General features: G+C 39.5%; 1 protein-coding gene across 2 annotated transcripts in view; it reads left to right on the plus strand.

The window, feature by feature from the left end:
* Window positions 1-3,017: 3,017 nt before the first annotated feature.
* mib1 (MIB E3 ubiquitin protein ligase 1) overlaps window positions 3,018-19,363 on the plus strand; it is a 56,313-nt gene continuing 39,967 nt past the window's right edge. For both annotated transcript variants that reach the window (XM_083889816.1, XM_083889817.1), the window contains exons 1-10: window positions 3,018-3,854; window positions 5,415-5,586; window positions 8,682-8,811; window positions 12,854-12,958; window positions 14,555-14,621; window positions 15,030-15,234; window positions 15,934-16,117; window positions 17,280-17,424; window positions 17,544-17,677; window positions 19,226-19,333. In XM_083889816.1, the coding sequence (XP_083745942.1) occupies window positions 3,626-3,854; window positions 5,415-5,586; window positions 8,682-8,811; window positions 12,854-12,958; window positions 14,555-14,621; window positions 15,030-15,234; window positions 15,934-16,117; window positions 17,280-17,424; window positions 17,544-17,677; window positions 19,226-19,333 (1,479 nt within the window). In that variant the 5' untranslated portion in view covers window positions 3,018-3,625. The remainder of the gene's footprint in view (window positions 3,855-5,414; window positions 5,587-8,681; window positions 8,812-12,853; window positions 12,959-14,554; window positions 14,622-15,029; window positions 15,235-15,933; window positions 16,118-17,279; window positions 17,425-17,543; window positions 17,678-19,225; window positions 19,334-19,363) is intronic.

Raw genomic sequence — 19,363 nt, forward strand, 5'->3', positions numbered from 1 at the left:
ATGTTAATAATCAGACTGATGCTCCCAGTGTAGGACAGAGTGCTTCCACATGTCATTAATCCCCACTGCCTTCTGACTGTAAAAATAGGGACATGTCACAGTGACGTGGGGGGTAGCTGAGTAGTTAAGACCAATAAAAGGTGAATTCAACTTCAACCAACGTCGTATTTTGGTAAGATACCTGTACTTTTACTCAAGTATCCCCTTTAGGTACTTTATACCAAACTGTACAATAGCAGTTATAAACATGTAAATAAACAATGCGTTTTGCAGAAACCCCAGCTCCTGCATGAGACTCAACATCACACCTTCTCATTTGAAAAGTGAAGCCAGGGAACAAGGATGGAAGTAGCATTTAGCCACTAGATGGCGACTCTACTGGTTGCAAGAAGAACTGTTTGAATGGAACTTCTCACCTGATTTATCAGTCTCAATTGCTCATTCAGGTTCAATAGGACATGATGTCCATTTTGTAAATGGTGTTATAAAAATAAATAAATATAAGAATAAGTCATGGCACATATGAATGGACACCTGTGTGACTGACAGCTGGTGTTCTCCTACTGGTCTTAAAGTTTATTGCAAGCCGTTTTAACATTTAATAGCTAGATTGGATATGTATTATAGATATCTGTAATTCAATTCTTCCTAGTCAAAAAGAACATTTCAGCTATCCACAACATCATTCTGGATATCTAGAATGAACATTCTGGATATCTGCAATAGAATTCTTATAGGAGAAACTCCCATTTCAGATATCTTCAATCCAATTGTTACGAGTCATAATTTTCATTTCAGATATCCAAAATGAAAAACAACTCCAGATATCCAGAATGTAATTTTGAATGTCCAAAATACATTGTGACGTATTATTACTAGTAAACATGTGTTTTCAGATACCTACAGTTAGAATTATGACTAGAAACAATAGGCAGATATCCATAAAAGTATTGTTTATGTCTGTTGACAGGTAGACAGGGTGCCATTTTAACATAAAAAGGGTTCATTGACTAGCCACAATGATATTTTAGATATCCACAATGACATTCTTCCTAGGACAAATGAAGTCACTTTTGCCATTCATGTGTATTGGGCTTTCAATTTCAGATATCCACAATTACATTCTGGATATCTGGAATAGTTTTTCATTTTGGATGTCTGAAATAACAAGGAAGAATTGAATTACAGATACCTGTAATACATAAAATGGCCACTTTTTTAAGGATTAAAGATAAGATATCTTAAATTTATTTTTGACTAGTACAATCAAAGTTGTAGATATTTTGAAATAAAATTTCTACTAGTAAGAATCGTATTGCGACTATCTTTAATTACCATTCTGACTCGTGAGAATACAATTTGGACTGGGAGAAATGCAATTATGGCTACCTAAAATGTAATTACAGATAGGAGTGTGATTCGATTAATGTTAAAATGACTTGCCATAAAAGCTTCACAATGGAAGTCTTGTAACGAGAAGACTGTGTTCTTTTTAGTCTATGGTGTCCTGTGACCGCATGACTTCAACTTAATTGCTGCATGTGTGCCGACTACTATGTAAAAACCTGTAATTTCACAGTGAAACTGCAGGTTAGGAGGCAATCTGTGTGTGTCTGTTGTGTTCGGATCTGAGGACAAATTCAGAATACATTGGGTGCTTTCAGACCTGTAGTTTGTGCTGTCTCCATGTGAAAAGATCAGTCATGTTGGATGCTAATACGAGGTCTGAGTGGGGTCCAAATGCTTTCTGGGGCCCCCTTTATAATGCTGGGCCCTTAGAACTGTTCCCAAAGACCCAACCACCTGTTAAAGTGTCCACACCATTGAACAGTAAATTAAATATGAATATGAGTCACTGAGCACACTCAGCATCTATAATGAATAAAAATATACAGTGACACTCTACAGCGAGAACAGAGAGCACAGAGAACGGCCCCGGGAGCTACACAAACCCACAGAGACACAACCTCCTCTTGGTTCACAGTGTGTCAGTTGGTAATTTAATTAACTATTTTCCGTTTTCCGTTGAATAGTATATGCAGTGCATTTTTAAAGCATGCAATAAAGCAACAGCTGCATTGTTCATAACATTTTTGGGCTTTTTATTGAGACTTTTAAATGTTTTAGTTGATTTAAGTGCTTTCTATAATTTGTTAGAACTTATAATGCAAAGTGTAGGTGGCACTAAGATTAAAACTGTGTAATACATTTTTTGTAAATGTTATCTCATTTTTTTTTACGTTTTACTTCAAATGTACTTTTAGACATTCCTTGTAAAGACAACAGAGGTGATAGAATATAGACTAGCCTACTATAGAATACTAAATATGTTTGTAAGCAATATTTTTTTAAATAAAATATACATTTGGTTATCACGTCATTAAATCATATATACACATATATAACCTTGTTTAGTGTTTAAATCATTATGTTTATGTTCATATTTATTTCAGACAAAGTGCAGTTACAATTCCAAAAAACAAGACAGAAGAACATATAACGAAATTAAAGAAATATATATAAAGAAAAACATATATAAAGAAAAATAATATATAGTCATGTATGTCTGTTTTTGCAATTAGCATCATACATGTTAGGGGTTATACATGTTTTATTGCTGTATGAAAACATTTCTGTGAAATATCATCATGAATATTGTTATTGCAGTATAATGATGGAATATCGTGTTTCTCTCTCTTCACTAAACTAGACGCTCATTGGCCCCCATGTTATTTGAGTTGAGAGACCCCTGATCTCAAACATTCTCACAAAGTGATTTTAAAATATATTGTTCTGCGAGTAAAACAAAACATTCATAAAAGTTTTTTGTTTGTGTCTACATGAATACTATATTATTTTCTTTTTTTAACGAGAGTGACGCAGGGGCGCACGTGCGCCGTACTGCTTGTTTTCCCAGCCTCTCTCGTCTCGTCTCGTCTTCGGGCTTTTCCGTTTTTCTCCGTAGCTAGTTGTTGCTCGTCTGAGATCTGAACGATGATTGACAATAATGGCGACGCGTTCATCCTAAGTTGACTCCAGGGAACCATCTCTGGCGGACAAAGTGAACGTCTTGGATGGATCGTTCGTGCCAAACACAACACCATTAAGGATAAACAGCCACAAACGGATTACATTGATCTCAGCGACAAAGACTTGCTAGCCCAGAGAGGTTTATCCTGCTAGCACTGCGATAGTTAGCAACTCGTATTGCTAGCCTGCTAAGTTGAAGAGGAGGTATTCTTCTGTGTGGAGTGGAGGAGAGGGACAGCGAGCTTGCTAAGTAGCACGGTCTAGCTAACGCACATATGTACCTACTAAATAGGTGTTTGTGACAATTAAGTCTCTTATTATCGAAGGCAACACCGATGTGGCACTGGCTTGCAACGTTAACGTTAGCTTGTTGGAGAAGTTGAGTTGTCCAACAGCCTCCCGAGGTTGCTAACTTAGCCAGCAGCAGGCTATCTTTGTGGATTGTTCCAGTCTCTTTCCTGTCTGGACTTGCTGTTGCTACCACTTGCGTTTGGAAACTGTCCACCATCGCACCGATAACTAAGCTGGCTAGCAAACGCTGCTAGCTCGCTACTTTTGTAAGAATAACTGTGGCATTGCCGAGATCTCTTCTCCAATGACCACCGGCAGGAATAACCGGGCGATGATGGAAGGAGTTGGGGCGAGAGTGGTGCGCGGACCCGACTGGAAGTGGGGGAAGCAGGACGGAGGAGAGGGACATGTTGGCACCGTCAGGAGTTTTGAAAGTCCAGAAGAGGTGGTTGTTGTCTGGGATAATGGGACGGCTGCTAACTACCGTTGTTCTGGAGCATACGACGTGAGGATATTAGACAGTGCACCAACAGGTAACTTTACACTAACTGATTTTGTTTGTTTGAGTAATTTGAGACTCGCTTCCTCTTATGCTAGTCCAGTCTATTGTTGGCTATAATTAGGGGGCTATGGTCGCTTCATTGAAACTGGGTGGACGACGAGAATTAACTTTTGCTGTAATTACAAGATTATACTACTGTCGTGACGCAACACGTCCACCCTTAAATTAGTTTTGTTTAAGAAATGTTAAGTGTATACACTCATTAGAGGCAGCACATTAGTTGTGACTGAAGAAAACATATGTGATAAACTCAGACATGACTTCCCAGACTATTTGCTCAACACCAAGTCGACTGTGTTAATGGTGATAATGATAATAATTAGAGCTGCAAACCTGGAAATTATGTTCTCAAATGTCTTGTTTTGTCCACAAACCAACATGATTCAGTTTTAATGATTTCATTGTTATATGGAGCAAAGAAACCAATGAATATTATATAATATATTAATTAATATAACAAAAGCTGAACATTCAGAAAACTTGTTTTAGTAATGTTTCAGCCCTTATAATAATAATAATGATGAATGTGTGTGTGTATAAAGAGGATAATTGTTAATATTTCACATGTGAACATACTCATCAAGACAGAAATTATTGGCTAGCCTGTATATGAATTGTATTTAATTAGTTATGCAGCATATTATATATCTCTTTTTTGTTTATTTGTTTTGCACTTATGGCCTCAACTGTAGTACTTTAATATAGTTTGAATTAGAAATACTATTTGAAAAGATATAGAATGCTTATAATCTGTGTTAGACATCCAATTCTTCCATGGTCAAAGTCAGTTTTCTGTCAACATTTTTGCTACTCGAGGTAAAATATAGGAAAACAATCATCATAATAAACATTTTTGATGTAGTATGTCCAGGTGTGCATCAGCATGCACTGATCACTTAATCACGAGTCATGAATTTAGCACTTGGATTTTCTGTAGTTCCTTTACTCGTCATGTAGTTCCTTTTCTCGTTGTGTAGTTCCTTTTCTCGTCGTGTAGTTCCTTTTCTCGTTGTGATATCATTCCTTCCTTTTCCCCACAGTTGGTATCTGTGCTGGTATATTTCTTTTCTCTCTTTCTCACTTTTGTGATCTCCCGTTCATATCATTCCTGCATAGAAAGGAGACACAGTCGGTCTGTGTATGTCAAATCAGAGCTGAACAATTAATTTGATTTTAAGTCAAGCGCAAATTCAATATTTACTGTATTATAGATTTAAAACAACACAGAGCCTTACCACAAGGGAGATATCATCAAAATATTATCTACTCTAACTTAACAATATGCATTGTTCAAAATTTATGCACACCGTTTTAAAAATAAATAGAACAATTACACTGCAGCAGCCTTTGTGATTCTTTGTTCAGCCCCAAGCCAAATGCATTGTTGTGATTTCTTATAGATTAAATGTAATTTTTTACAGACATTGTGTTGGTTTTGCAATGTTGTAAAGTATGTGTTATTGATGTGTAATGTACATGTACTATTACATGATTACTAAAGTTGGATAATACTGCCCCCCCCCCCTCCCAGGCATCAAGCACGATGGAACCATGTGTGACACCTGCCGTCAACAGCCCATCATTGGTATTCGCTGGAAATGTGCTGAGTGCACCAATTACGACCTTTGCACAACCTGTTACCATGGAGACAAGCATCACCTGAGACATCGGTTCTACAGGATCACCACCCCTGGCAGTGAGAGGTTAGTTAACCCAGCAACATTTTACATTATTATGCCTCACTGTACACTCGCCAATGATAAAATCAACACAAGGAAGCTCGGTAAACTCTAATTTTCACAAGAAATGGTCGGTCTGCCCTTTTTACTCCCATAGTTTAGCTTTATGCCGCTTCAAGTCTCTGACATTTGTGAAGTCTTTTTGTGCACTCTCTCTTTCAAGCAGACAGAATCTACTGTATCTCTGCTCTCAGTCTTCAGTTGCCCGGCAACAACAATTTTGTATTAATGCAGTGCTCTCCATTTATTAATTTCTTTCAGCTAATATCCCCACCAGAGTAAAGGGGTTGCTGAATTGTCCCACCTAATAAATATATATTAGGTACCATATATACAGTATATATATATTTATCGAAAACACTTTATTATCCTTCAGTAAGATCGATGCAGCTGTTATGAGTTGCCAGTTACGATAAGGAGGGAAAAATAACCCTCAATCTCTATACACTTGGTTGAACAGTGTTATTGGAGTTGGTCTTAAACTTTGGTGAATCTAAAACAAAACTGCTTAAAGGTTACAGATGTCAGACATGTGATAGAAAAGAACTAACTGGACAAAATAGGATGTTGATATTGTATTTAAATGATTCCTCTTGTTAAGTATATCTGTGAGTAATTTGAGAAAGTTAGTGCAACAGATGTTTAACAGTGTTATTATTCTGAAAATCCTATCATCAGCAGCAGCCTGAGAAACATAGACACACAGACAGTTGATCTCTGATGCCATAACTTCGGTAGGCCATTTTAGAAAAATAAGACAAAAACAGATATACTGAGTATGAGTGTTGCTCTATCATGACATTCTTAACATATGTCACCCAAATCAACAATATGATGAAAGAGCATAGCTGTAATCTCAGCTGAGATTATAAAGTGGCTTGCAGCAGAGAGTTGGTAAAACTGGTTCTGTACCATTCTGCAGAGTAGTTTTTGTCCTTTTTTTTAAATTAAATAATGATGAAAGGATCGTCCTTAAGTTCTATAATTAAAACGTTTTACATTTAAGCTAATTATGCAAAGAAATCCAATTTAAGGTAACACTCAGCCAAGTCAGAGCTTTTGTCATCATAAATAATGTGTGAATATTATTCGGTGACCAGACCAAATCAAACAGAAGAAGACAATGTTATAAACAGAGTGAGACAATAAAAACATTTTACATTTTTACATTCCTATGTAAGGCGACTTCCTTGTAATATAAAACACTTGTCAGAGGTGGATAATTTGAAAAACAATACACTATGCTTGTAGTCGTGTACAGCACTGCGTTTTCCCCTCATTTACTTGGAGTATTTCCATGTGCTTTATACTACTACTACTACTATTCTAACCCTGAAGTCACTATTTGATATTTTAGAAGTAGAAGACCAAACTGGAGCATGGTCAGACAATCACACTTGGGTCTCCATGCACAACATGATGTTGCACAGATGTTTATGAGTCCTTTTCAGTTGCCCTTGGCAATTGATATTGACTTTTTATTATCCAGTCTTAAAGTTCAAAGTCAAAGTTTTAAGAAAGCACCGCCTCCTCACCACTCTCGTTTTTTTTAATGGAAATGATGATTCAGGCATATTATTATGTGGAAAGACAGACTGCGTGTACAGACAGATCAAATTGATGAGGGCAGCAGCTTTAGCTTGCGTTTACACACACGCATACATATACATATTAAGGAAGATGAGTTGTTGTAGGAAAATAAGCAGTCAGATTATCACTGATTTGATTTACTTGAAGCGTATTATTTTGGTTTGTGTTTACACTTAACCACTGAATTCCATGACTTCCCTTTGATTCCGTTGCCCAGAGACTGTTGGTATTATGACGACACTTCACATCCATTGCAGACCTATTTCACCCAACAACATATTTGAGTAAATGAACACATGGCCCAACAGCTGGCTGTCTTTTCAACTAAGTACGACTTCATTTCCCCTGAGACAGGCGTTGCATAATACACAATGGGTGGTGGAGGTCTCCTCTGCTCGCTCTGCTCCAACAGCATGAAGAGCTGTTTTGTTACACCACATTAGATTCTTTCACTAACTGCCGAAGAGGGAGTGGTTGGAAGCTGCAAGCTGTTTGCACTGGTTAGACCTACACTGTCCAGCTGCCAAATCTAGTGCCGAGGCTCACATTGTTCTTTGATGGTTAGTGCTCAGCTGGATGTTTTATGTGCTGCTACCTTCTTCTCACTGGTTCATCCTGCAGCCATACTGCAGTTGAGACAGAAACCTAAGGCATGCTAGGGAATGTACAATGAATCTGACCCTAGTCTAGTTGTGAAATTGTGGTGTTATGGAAAGGAACATTTTTTAGATCACAAAGTCTATTTCTTCTATTTTTGATATTTCAAGCTTCTTATTGTGAATATTTTCTGCTTTCTTTGCTCCATATGACAAAGAATCACAAAAACGGATGGAATTTGGTTTGTGGACAAAATAAGACATTTAAAGGGACACTGTGTAGTATTTATGGGTTTATATGACCCAAAATCCACTTTTGTATGCATATTATGTGCTCCTGCATTGTCTAGTCGCTGTATAATATTCTTTGTTTAATAACATGGTCGCGGGCCGCTACTGCATTGCCACGACGCCATGTTTCTACCGGAGCCTGTATAGACAAACGCGATAGAACAAATCAAGCGTCACTTTACTTGTAGCGGAAGTCCCGCCTCCACTCTCTCCGCTTCGTCTGCTACGGCCGCGGTAGCTCGCCCTCTCCCTCGCCTCACGAACCTCATCTGCTGACACGGAGAAAGACTACGAGGACGACATTTGACCAGCTGCGGATACCGTAGCGCTCAGGGAAGGGAGGGGGTGAGCAGAGGAGAAGTTCTTTGTTGTAAATTTCAGCCTCTCTATAAACTACCTACTTCAGCTTTAAGAAAATCGTAATTTTATCGTTCAACATTTAATTATTATTAATTAGTAATTAATCCGTACTCCTTCATTTGTTTTCAATTTCAAAATTGCAATCGCAACATCAAATGATTCGCTATGTCTATAACTTTGGCTAAGTGAAAGTAACTATATCTAAACGTTTCATCTGTGCAGAGTACTTTTGGAGTCACGGCGCAAGTCAAAGAAAATCACTGCCCGCGGGATCTTTACTGGTGGCCGTGTGGTGAGAGGAGTGGACTGGCAGTGGGAGGACCAGGATGGAGGCAATGGGAGAAGGGGAAAGGTAAGCTACCACCCAGCCAAGAAGTCAATCAATTGAATTGTTCGACAAGCGCATACCTCCGTCTATGACTTGTCAATATGTTGAATACAGTGATGTTAAAACAGCAAGCACTGACTCCTGATAATTGGTAAGGGCAAAAGTAAGTTGTAGACTTAAATATTTCAATGAATAATTTGATACACACTCTCCTAATTACTTTTTCATTTGAGCTTATCTGTGTCCGAGTGTCTGTCTGTATTAGACAAGGTATCAGGATTTGTTCAGTAAAAGTTAAAGGTCCTGTGTGTAAAATGTAGGTGAAATAAAGGTTTTTCAAATTTTCGGAATTGTTATTCACAGAATAAGCCTTTTATATTTATATCAGGAGCAGGGTCAGCTCTACAGAGACTGACATTTTGGACCAACGTGTTTTTATAATAGTCCACAATGGACAAACTAAACACCTTTTCAGTCTTTGAGGCTAACTGAAGGCTCCATGGGTTCTCCAACACAGGGGAAGGGTGAGGTGAGGGATATTCAGCCACAGGAAACAACTTTACCAATAAATCTTGCACTTTCCGGCTTTAACGGTGCTTCATGTCAAGATCAGTGCCCAAAACCGAAATAATTTGTCTCCAATAACTCTTACCTCCTATGTGAGTATTTAGCGTGCAGATAGATTCCTAAATCCATCTGAATGAACAATGCTCTTTTAAGGCACTGGCTAAAATATGACAAACTTGTTTTTACGTCGCTGAACACTTAAATAGATGATAAATCCTTGAAGATGTGCCAGGCTTTGTGAGCTCTCCAGAGGCTCATAGAAACCATTTCATTAATGTAAAAAAAGAAAAATGTTCCCTTGGCCTTAACAGTCTAACAAAGGAAAAAAACAAACTAGCATCGTAGGGTATGATTTGATTTGAAATGTGCCGGTGCGTCAGCCAAAACAGGAAGGGCCCTGCCTGACCCAGCATGTTTGTAGTACATACTCATATATTAGGCATTGGTGCACACAACGACCTTATTCTGCTAATGTTCAGCTAGGTGTGCTGTGGTATACTGTAGTGAAATATTAATCACTGCAGTATTAACTTTCATGACTTTTTTTTTGTTATTTAGCTGACCTGTAATTGATTGTAAAACCTACACTGACCAAAATCTTGTCCAGCATTGTCCTTGTCAATTTGATACTGATGTCAATCCATCCTTCCATTGTCCACCGATTTATCCTCCCCATGAGGGTTGCGGGTCACTGGAGCCAATCCCAGCTAACAAGGGGCGAAAGGTGGTATCCACCCTGGACAGGTCACCACCATCACAGGGCTACATATAGAGATGAATAACCATTCACTCTCAAATTCACACCTGTGTTCATTTAACCTCTGCATGTTTTTGGACCGTGGGAGGAAACCAGAGTACCCAGAGAAAACCACGCGCACACAGGGAGAACATGCAAACTCCATGTTGAAAGGCCCTTGTTCTGTCCGGGTCATGAACCTGGGTCTTTTTGCTACAAGGCAACATCACTAACCACTACGCGGCTGTTTGGCCAATCTCAGTGATATTAAAATTAAATTCTACTCCAGTAAACAGTTCAGAGTAAATATTGTAATAATTTTAAATGTGGTTAAAGACAAAAGACTTGTTGCAGCTATAGCAGATAATCATATTCTCTGTTTCCATTTCCAACTTCATATTTTAATAATCTCATTAGGACATTAGAATCTAATTATGTTTGTGCTTTCATTCCAAATATTGTGTGTAAAAATGATCATGCACAAATGATAATTGGAACTGTTGACCTGTTCAGGGTGAACCCCGCCTCTCGCCAAACACTTGCTTTGTTTCATTTCACTGATTCCTCTTCATCTTAACTGAAGCTATAAACAGATTTGCCTGCCGCAGGTTATTCCTGGAATAAATACCTAATTAGAAAGTAATATGTCTGACAAGGTTGCATTTATTTAGCACACTCTATTTAGATTTATACTGTAACTGTGCTGTAAAGTGCTTCTATTTAGACTCTGGTCCAGACCCCAGAATTTTCAATTTAAGAGTCCCCCCAGGCAATTTAAGACTTCATTTTGCTGTGTTATTTAATGGCGTATCTCATTATTGTTTTATGATGCTCGAAGCAATATGCTCTCCAGAAAACTGCTATTACATGTCCTGCAGCTCAGATGTTGTGTTAGTTTAGCATGAATATTATCTCCTAAGGCCCATTAATCAATTACCTTTAGAAACAATTTAACAATTTGATTTCTGTATTTACTTAGGGCACATCTTTTAATCAAAGAATGAATTAGCTGTGCTTTAGCCCCTCTCCTCTCTCAGTGCTATGAAACTGGTGTGCTGCCTGCGGTGGATAGAGAAATGTCCATCAGAAAAATCCCAACTTAATTTGAATGGATTTTGCAGCCGCTCATTAATAGCTTGTTTGTGTCTTTAACACATAAAGCTTACCATGCCCTTTAAAGGTTTTATAGGGAAAAGCTGTGAAGTGGTCCTGACCACAAATGTCAAAAATAGCACTCGCCATAAGGCAGTGCAAGCACTAACTCTAGAAAAACCTGTGGAAAATGTTTTTTGTGTTGGGTTGTTATGAATAATTGTAATAATGTGCATGCACATGGGGCACAATACAGTCAAAGTGAGAACTGTGGTTCAACTTTAATGGTCCAACCCACCATAAAAATGACAAAGGAGAATAAATAACTATAGCTGCTTGTTGCCCTTTTCTTTAGTCTTTCCCCTTGGGTTGAGTTGTGCATAGGTTGTTAATAATTTAAAGATAAAGGTTATGTTTTGCTTCTTTGGATGAAGAAGGTTAATGACATCATTTTTTTGTTCTCATGATTATTATGGGGTTGATTTCCCAATCATCTTTTAATAGTTTGTCTCAAAACTGGGCACTGACCACAGAGACTTTGTAGACTTACCAATTCTTACCACTGTATTCATCTCTAGATTTTAATGATGGGAACAAAAGATGATTGGAAGCCTGTTTTTTGGTATTAATTACACAGCAAGGGAAAACACCTGCATCTTATTCTGTTATGATGTTAATTTATACCCAAACTGATAACCCAGAGGCCATTTTAATGCTTCAACTTAAATCTTAGAAAGTTTCTTTTGTTTTTTTTTATACCTTGGCACTGGATGCTTGTGTGAATTTGTGTTTGCTGTTCTGTAGTTCAACCTTCACTCTACCCTCTATTTGAAGGCAAGCAAGAGATAAAAGATGGTTTCCAACTGGGATCAATAAAAGATCATATTTCACTTCATTATGAGGTTTGAAGACAGAAAACACCTGCTAAAAAATGAATTACCCCCTTAGGTTCAATATATTATTTTCACATTGAGTATTCCAAAGCCTTGCCTTTCATGTAATGGTAATAATATGTAAACTCAGATTTCTCTGCTGTGTCCTTTATTCGGTATAATGCCGGGGTATACTGACTGGTATGTCAATAACTTTTTCTCTTCTGGAACTAAATTTAAGAATCTTGTGGAATTATTTAGTGATATTTTATTTATTAAATATTTATTATATTTTATTTTCTGTTATTCTGTAGCATTTCAGTTACCATAGGTTTGAGGGTGTCAAGGGTGTACCCCGCCTATCTCTCTATGTCAGCTGATATTGGCACAGCATCCCCCGTGAGCCTCCTGTGGAGGATAAAGCAGTAGAAGATGGATGGGTGGATGGTATCGGTCTGATATGACTCAATATGAGGAAGTGACACCCAATACGATTCGAAAGCCCTAAATCCAGTATCACTTAAGCACAAACTGCAAATAAGTAAATCAAATGGAGCAACAGCATCATAGTCTTGGTTGTTTATTTCACAATATCATTTTTACACAGGTAGATTGTTACATTTTTGAAATGGCTACATTTCAAACAAGGAGCTGCTCTTTGTCACTGATGGAAATATGACTTTGGGTGAATGTAATAATTAAAATGTTCCACTTTTCAAGTTTTATGGTTGCTGGCAGAGCTATGTCATCTCCTGATGACTCTTGTTGGGTTTCTCATTTCATTTCTCCTACTCAACAGGTGACAGAGATCCAGGACTGGAGTGCAGCAAGTCCTCACAGTGCTGCCTACGTTCTGTGGGACAATGGGGCCAAGAACCTCTACCGCGTTGGCTTCGAGGGAATGGTGAGCAAACTTTCAATCACACACGTGCAGTTTTACCAGCTATTCTTCTTGAGACACTGCATTGACTTCCATTCATTTTGGACAGTCTAAACAAAGTGGTATTCCTAACCATATAGTTATTCCTTAACACTAACCATAACCTAGCCAGGCATAAACTTCATCAGATCCTCATAAATGAGGTTCTGCTTTACTAGGACCAGTTTTTGGTCTCCATGAGGACTACTGGTCCTGACAAGGTCAGTGTTTATGCCAGAAAAGGTCCCAAAGAGGTAACAAATACAAGTGCACACACTCACACAGACACTCACTATCTCACAAAAGATCAGCTGTCAGGAGCCTTTTGTGTTTGGCTGTAGCGCTGTGGCTCTTTCTTTTGCTGCCAGGCCTTTGTCAGCATGAGCAAGGCACCATTGTACAGGCAGCTGGATGAGGAAGGTATCTGCATGACAAAGGCAATCTGTTCGCCCTGCCTTTCAGGGGAAGAGAGTGAACATGGAGGTCAACTTAAGAGCAGGGTGCAGACGCTGGCACACGCGTCTCTAATGAAAAGCATCCTCCTCATTGGTGCAGACTGTCCTTGCCTTTTTTTTTGAAAGAGGCCAATCGGCTTTCTTGGTTGCACAACAGAGTTGTCTGTTGTTATTCTAATAGGTTGAAAGGAAGGTAGGTGGCATCTGCCTCGGGATCAAATAAATCAGCGATTCGATCCCCCCCATCTCGGCCGTTTGAATCATGGATGTATTATATGAACTGGATAGAGCACCGCCCCTTCACTTCCGTTCATTCCTATGAAGCTGCTCACCCAGCGCATATGCCAAAAAACTTTTTTGACTTCCCCATTTATTTCCGGGTTATGGGGCCCATAGAGCATGCGTAGTAGTGTCACTACCATATGAAGATCTATAAAAGCCCGTGTCCATGTCTCGAGGTGTCCTGTGGACACTTTTACAGGCGTCTCTTTTACTATTGCGGTCAATGGGAAAATTGCTTTTTGGGCTTTTGGGCTTTTATGGGGTTTTCTGTTTCAGTACCCACAGTGGCCACCATGTAAAAATTGTCTTCAAGGCAGAGGGGGCGGTGCTCTATCCAGTTCATATTATACATCCATGGTTTGAATACAACACATAGGTAGACAGACTTTATGCACTGTATATTCCAAATGCACCATGGGAGGTCAACACCCCATTTTTTTTTGTAATTTCTGCTCTTTGTTTAGAGCATCATAGGATATGGCAACTGTCCTGCTCGCGGAATTTATACATTTTATTTGTTGAGATGAGATGTGTTATATTCAGGACTTCAATTTTCCCCTCAGTTCACAAATATGCTTGTGCCACCTCATGTTAATTTCTGCCATCCAATTCTGCTAGAGTGGCTGCATATCTGAGTCATCACAAATGATATGACGCGATCCCTCTGTAGTAGTGTTGTGATTCATTGTCCTGCATTACCCTCAGGTCATTGATATTGTTTCTAGACAACTACACTGTTGCCTGGAATACATTCTCTGTTTCATTATTCTCGATGGTGCTTCTCTTGGAATGGAATCACTCTGGGCAATTTTCTAACCCTCCCCCACCTTCATTTCCCCTACAGTCGGATCTGAAATGTGTCCAAGATGCCAAAGGAGGCTCGTTTTACAGAGACCACTGTCCTGTTTTAGGTAAGTAAGCCACTGTCATTGTTGCAGCAATTCTCTCACCTACCATTCTGGTGCAGTGAATTCAAGGACATTAGGGGGGAGTTTCACTTGTAATTAATATTGTCTTACCACTAGATGGCAGCACTGCCTAGTTACCTGCCTGCTAAACCCAGTCTCATGCTCAGGTCATGCAGTTATGGTATTCCAAAAATTCCAAGAATTAATTGTGTCCCTGTGGAGTCAGCACTGCAGTGGAATCCTTTCATTCTGCATTTTACTGTCATTATTTATAAATTGCAGCACTTTTAATAGGATGTCCAATTAGTAATGCTTTGTAGTTTCGTTGTTACCAATTTAGTATAGTTTGTAATGTAATTGACTAAAGCTGTTTTTTAAACTAATGGACTTAACATGGACTTAATCTCCCAGGTGAGCAGAATGGCAACAGAAATCCTGGAGGTCTACAGATTGGAGATCTGGTCAACATCGATTTAGACCTTGAGATTGTCCAGTCCCTCCAACATGGCCACGGCGGATGGACTGACGGCATGTTCGAGACTCTCACGACCACCGGCACAGTATGTGGCATCGATGAGGATCACGACATTGTTGTTCAGTACCCCAGTGGGAACAGGTACGTCCCTATGTGGAGTAACACAGTTTTAGTGGCTCCAACTAACTGTGACATAAACATCCCTTTTCACCCCACCTCACTCAAAAGAACTTCTTTTTACTTATTTACCACAAGATCAATTTATATTTTGCACCACTTGACAGAACACACATTTGTAGCATGTACAGCTTGCAAAATTTGATTCAACTGACAGTTAACCATGTTTTGATTAGGTTTCTCTTTTCTTTTCAGTCTTATACCACCTAATCCACTTCACCGTAGATTGCATATTTTTCATATTATCAGTGTATTTGTTTCAGTTAACACTTCCATCTATACTTTTTTAACTTGTTTTCCAAATAGAATATTTTACAACCAGATAAAGAGGCAATAACATCTTTGGTCTGTCTTGTTTGTAATCTTTAAACCAGTTATAATCACTGTGGATGGCCAGGCTACTGCAGAGGTGCAAAAATGATATCTAATGAAGACATATTCTTTGTAGAACTCCACACCAATTCCCCGATTTCCTGTTCATTTTCAGCATACAGTTTGCTAACTCAGAGATGATTGCTGTTTCCTAAGCAGAGGGGATTTTAAAAACAATAACCAACAGACAACAGAAGAGGAGCAAAATGCTGTGTGAGACACACAGCCAGACTGGCAGTGCACACAGTCTACATTCACATGACATTAATGTATTGATTTCTTTATGCTCAGATGGACGTTCAATCCAGCCGTGCTGACAAAGGCCAATGTAGTGCGCAGCGGTGAAGTTGCAGCCGGGGCAGAGGGAGGCACTTCCCAGTTCCTAGTGGGAGACCTGGTCCAGATTTGCTATGACATCGACCGCATCAAGCTGCTGCAGAGAGGCCACGGAGAGTGGGCTGAAGCCATGCTGCCTGTAAGAGTTTTTGCAACCCCATTGGGTCTTAAATATTTAAATGTAAATGTAAATGTAATGCTCATATAAAACACGTAAAATGTTCAGAAGACCCAGTAAATAGTTTGATTTGAAGGTTATTAATCCTTTGCCCCTATGACTTATCCCATTCCCCTCCATTTTGCACATTCACGTGTTGGGATAGGGTGTCCAGATGCTTGTTGAGGTTGAAGGGCAGGGTGCTGGCCCTTAAACTTGTTTGGGTAAAAAATAGAAATGGGATTCGGACTTGAACTTCCTTTTAAGCACAATATTTTCTATGCAGAAAAAAAGCTTAAACGGGGTTGAAGTTGTCTCTGTAATTTTCCGATGTTCCCTTGATACTTGGCAGTACCTGTCCCACACCTTCTTATGCAGTGTTATTAACACAAAGAAACATAATTTTACCCTCTGAGTAGTCCATGCCTGTTTTGCTGCCACTTTTATTTCTATCCCAACAAGACGTTATTCTTCTCTTATTATGCAGTTTATTCATTGCTGCCTAGCGCGCCCTAGGTTATGTAATGCCAGTGTTCTCCAATATGCCACTTGTCCCTGCCAAACTGCCCCCCTCAGTAGCTAATGAGCCTTAAAACCCTGAGATGGGTTGTGGCTTTGATCACTAACCACGGCTGTTTGCCGCCTGCTGTTGCTTCTACTGCAGCAGTCCCCGTTATTGATGGCATCCTCCAGGACAGCCCCAGACCCAGCTCGACAGATAAAAGTGCCTCTTCTCCCATAGCCAGGATCAAGATGATATGATTCAGAATTGGAAAGCATTTTGCTCTGTCCTTTTTGTGTTGCCTGCGTAGATGAGAAATGGTCTAGCCAGTTGTAGTAGCAAGTTTCCCTTCATTTATATCCATCTTCTTTCTCATGCAAGTGAATCCTATTTGAATAATGGAAACACAGCTTTGATTTATAATATTTTGTTCTTTCTGTCCGCTTTTATTTTCACACATATTTTCTTGAGCATTTATCCCACTTTATTCCTTCCTTCCACTTTTATGTATTTATTTTTTTTGCTCTATCCGACAGTCACAATTTCCCTCTACTCCTTCATAATTTCACTTACACAAAACATAGCCAAAAGACTACAGCCCTTCAAAAATACAAATCAATTTCTTGCCATATTTATCAACAGACCTTAGGCAAGGTGGGCCGTGTGCAGCAAATCTACTCTGACAGTGACCTGAAGGTCGAGGTTTGTGGAACTTCTTGGACGTACAATCCTGCCGCTGTCACTAAGATCGCCCCCTCTGGCTCAGCTGTCAGCAACGCCTCTGGAGGTTTGTATGAAAATGCATGAATGACAGAGGCTTGTCTTTTGTTGTTTGTCCCCACTGTCATCTCTTTTCTGACTCTTACACATAAACACTTGTCTGATGTTGTCCCCTTGTTTGGTCAGAGCGTCTGTCTCAGTTGCTGAAGAAACTGTTTGAGACACAGGAGTCTGGAGACATCAATGAGGAGCTCGTCAAGGCAGCAGCCAATGGAGACCTGGCAAAGGTGGAAGACATTCTTAAGAGACCGGATGTGGATGTAAGTGCTTAAACATTACAGTATTTTTTTATGACAAGTGGCTGGATTTTCACATGAGTTAAATTAATTGAGTGGGATGTACAGAGTTGGTTATCATTCATATATTTTACACCATAACAGTATCAACAAGACCAATTTATACGTTTATTTAACCATTAAATAACATCTTTGTTGTATAACCCTTAACCCTAAACCCACATTTTACAGCCCTGTTGGCTCTCATTTGTGAACTGCACAGAGTGTGTGTTTGAAATATCCCCCCTCTTACATAGAGATTAATGGGTTGCAAACATCACTGAAACCAAGGCAACAATGGCGTTAGTTCTGTTAGCCAAAACAGTCAGTTGATGAGCATGTACGCGCTACCTGGTGACTTTCTGAAAACAACCCAGGAACACAAAGGAGGCATTTAAGGCACTGGAGAAGCAATTGTGAGAGGAGAAGAAGTTTGGCTGCAGATGCAAAAACTACAAAGGGCTTAGAGGGCATTTACCTGAGAAAACACTAAAATCCTGTACCAACCCTCTTAATTGGATAGGCTCCATAATTTAATGAGTTCTTTTTGAGTCATGCGCCACCCTCTACAATGTTTTATGGAAATGGTGTGGTAGTTTTTCACGTAATCCTTCAGACAGCAGACTGACTGAAAACATAACCATCCTGGTGAATGAGAAAAAGCTATACAAGTTATGAAACTGAGAAGCATAAAATGAACATTTAACGGTTCTTTTTCTACATGTCTCTACAACATATGTGTGTTATCATCAGCATTAGTAGATCATGGTACATTTATGATGCATGATTACTGAGGCTGCTAAGATTGACTTCTTTGGTATTCTTTGGTATCAGTACCCAGCCCTTGGTACAGTCATGGCTTTGCCCTGCTCACAGTATACTGAGGAGGCTGATAGTCTCCCAGGAAAGGATTGCAAGATCCTCCCACTCCTGCACCTCTCTCAATCTGAAAAGCATTAAAGCTGGACCCAGAGGAGGCACTGATGGCCATTGGTGTGCACTGCAGCACAGACTCAATTCACTCTCTGAATGAAGTGGAGATCCACAATCCCCCATATGTTTAGACACTGTGTTCTGTCACACGCTTTAGTTAGGCCAGGGAAAACACTCTTTTAAGTTATGAGATATGTCTGCAATATTGTCCTCACTCAGGCTGAAGTGTGTGTGTGTTTGTGTGGAAAAGGCTGGCCAGATGCCCTACTGCCTTTCAGTGGAATTATTTGCTTAAAGCTGAGCACACTGAGTCTGGCCAAGTGATCCGCCTGCCAGGACAAGAGATGTCTCGAGACTCCCAAAGGAGTCCACATTAATATTTATGCTCTGAGTTTTTGCAGCGCTGCACTTGGTGATGAAACATGCACACACAGCCGTACATGCACATCCACTCACATGCATACTAAAAGCTTAAACATACCCTCACCAACCCTGAACGGCCCTTAGGTGATCAGCCTAGTCAGTAGATGCAGATCGAAACATGAAGCCTGACATTGTTATGCACCTGTTTCCTCACCCTGACTCTTGGTCTGTTTGCAGGTGAATGGACAGTGTGCTGGACACACTGCCATGCAGGCAGCCAGTCAGAACGGTCATGTGGATGTCCTAAAGTTGCTGCTTAAACACAGTGTGGACCTGGAAGCTGAGGTTTGTTTAAACTGCCCTCCTATCCGTGCT

The sequence above is a fragment of the Microchirus variegatus genome (genome assembly GCF_963457635.1).
Source record: "Microchirus variegatus genome assembly, chromosome: 5".
Classification (NCBI taxonomy): Eukaryota; Metazoa; Chordata; class Actinopteri; order Pleuronectiformes; family Soleidae; genus Microchirus; species Microchirus variegatus.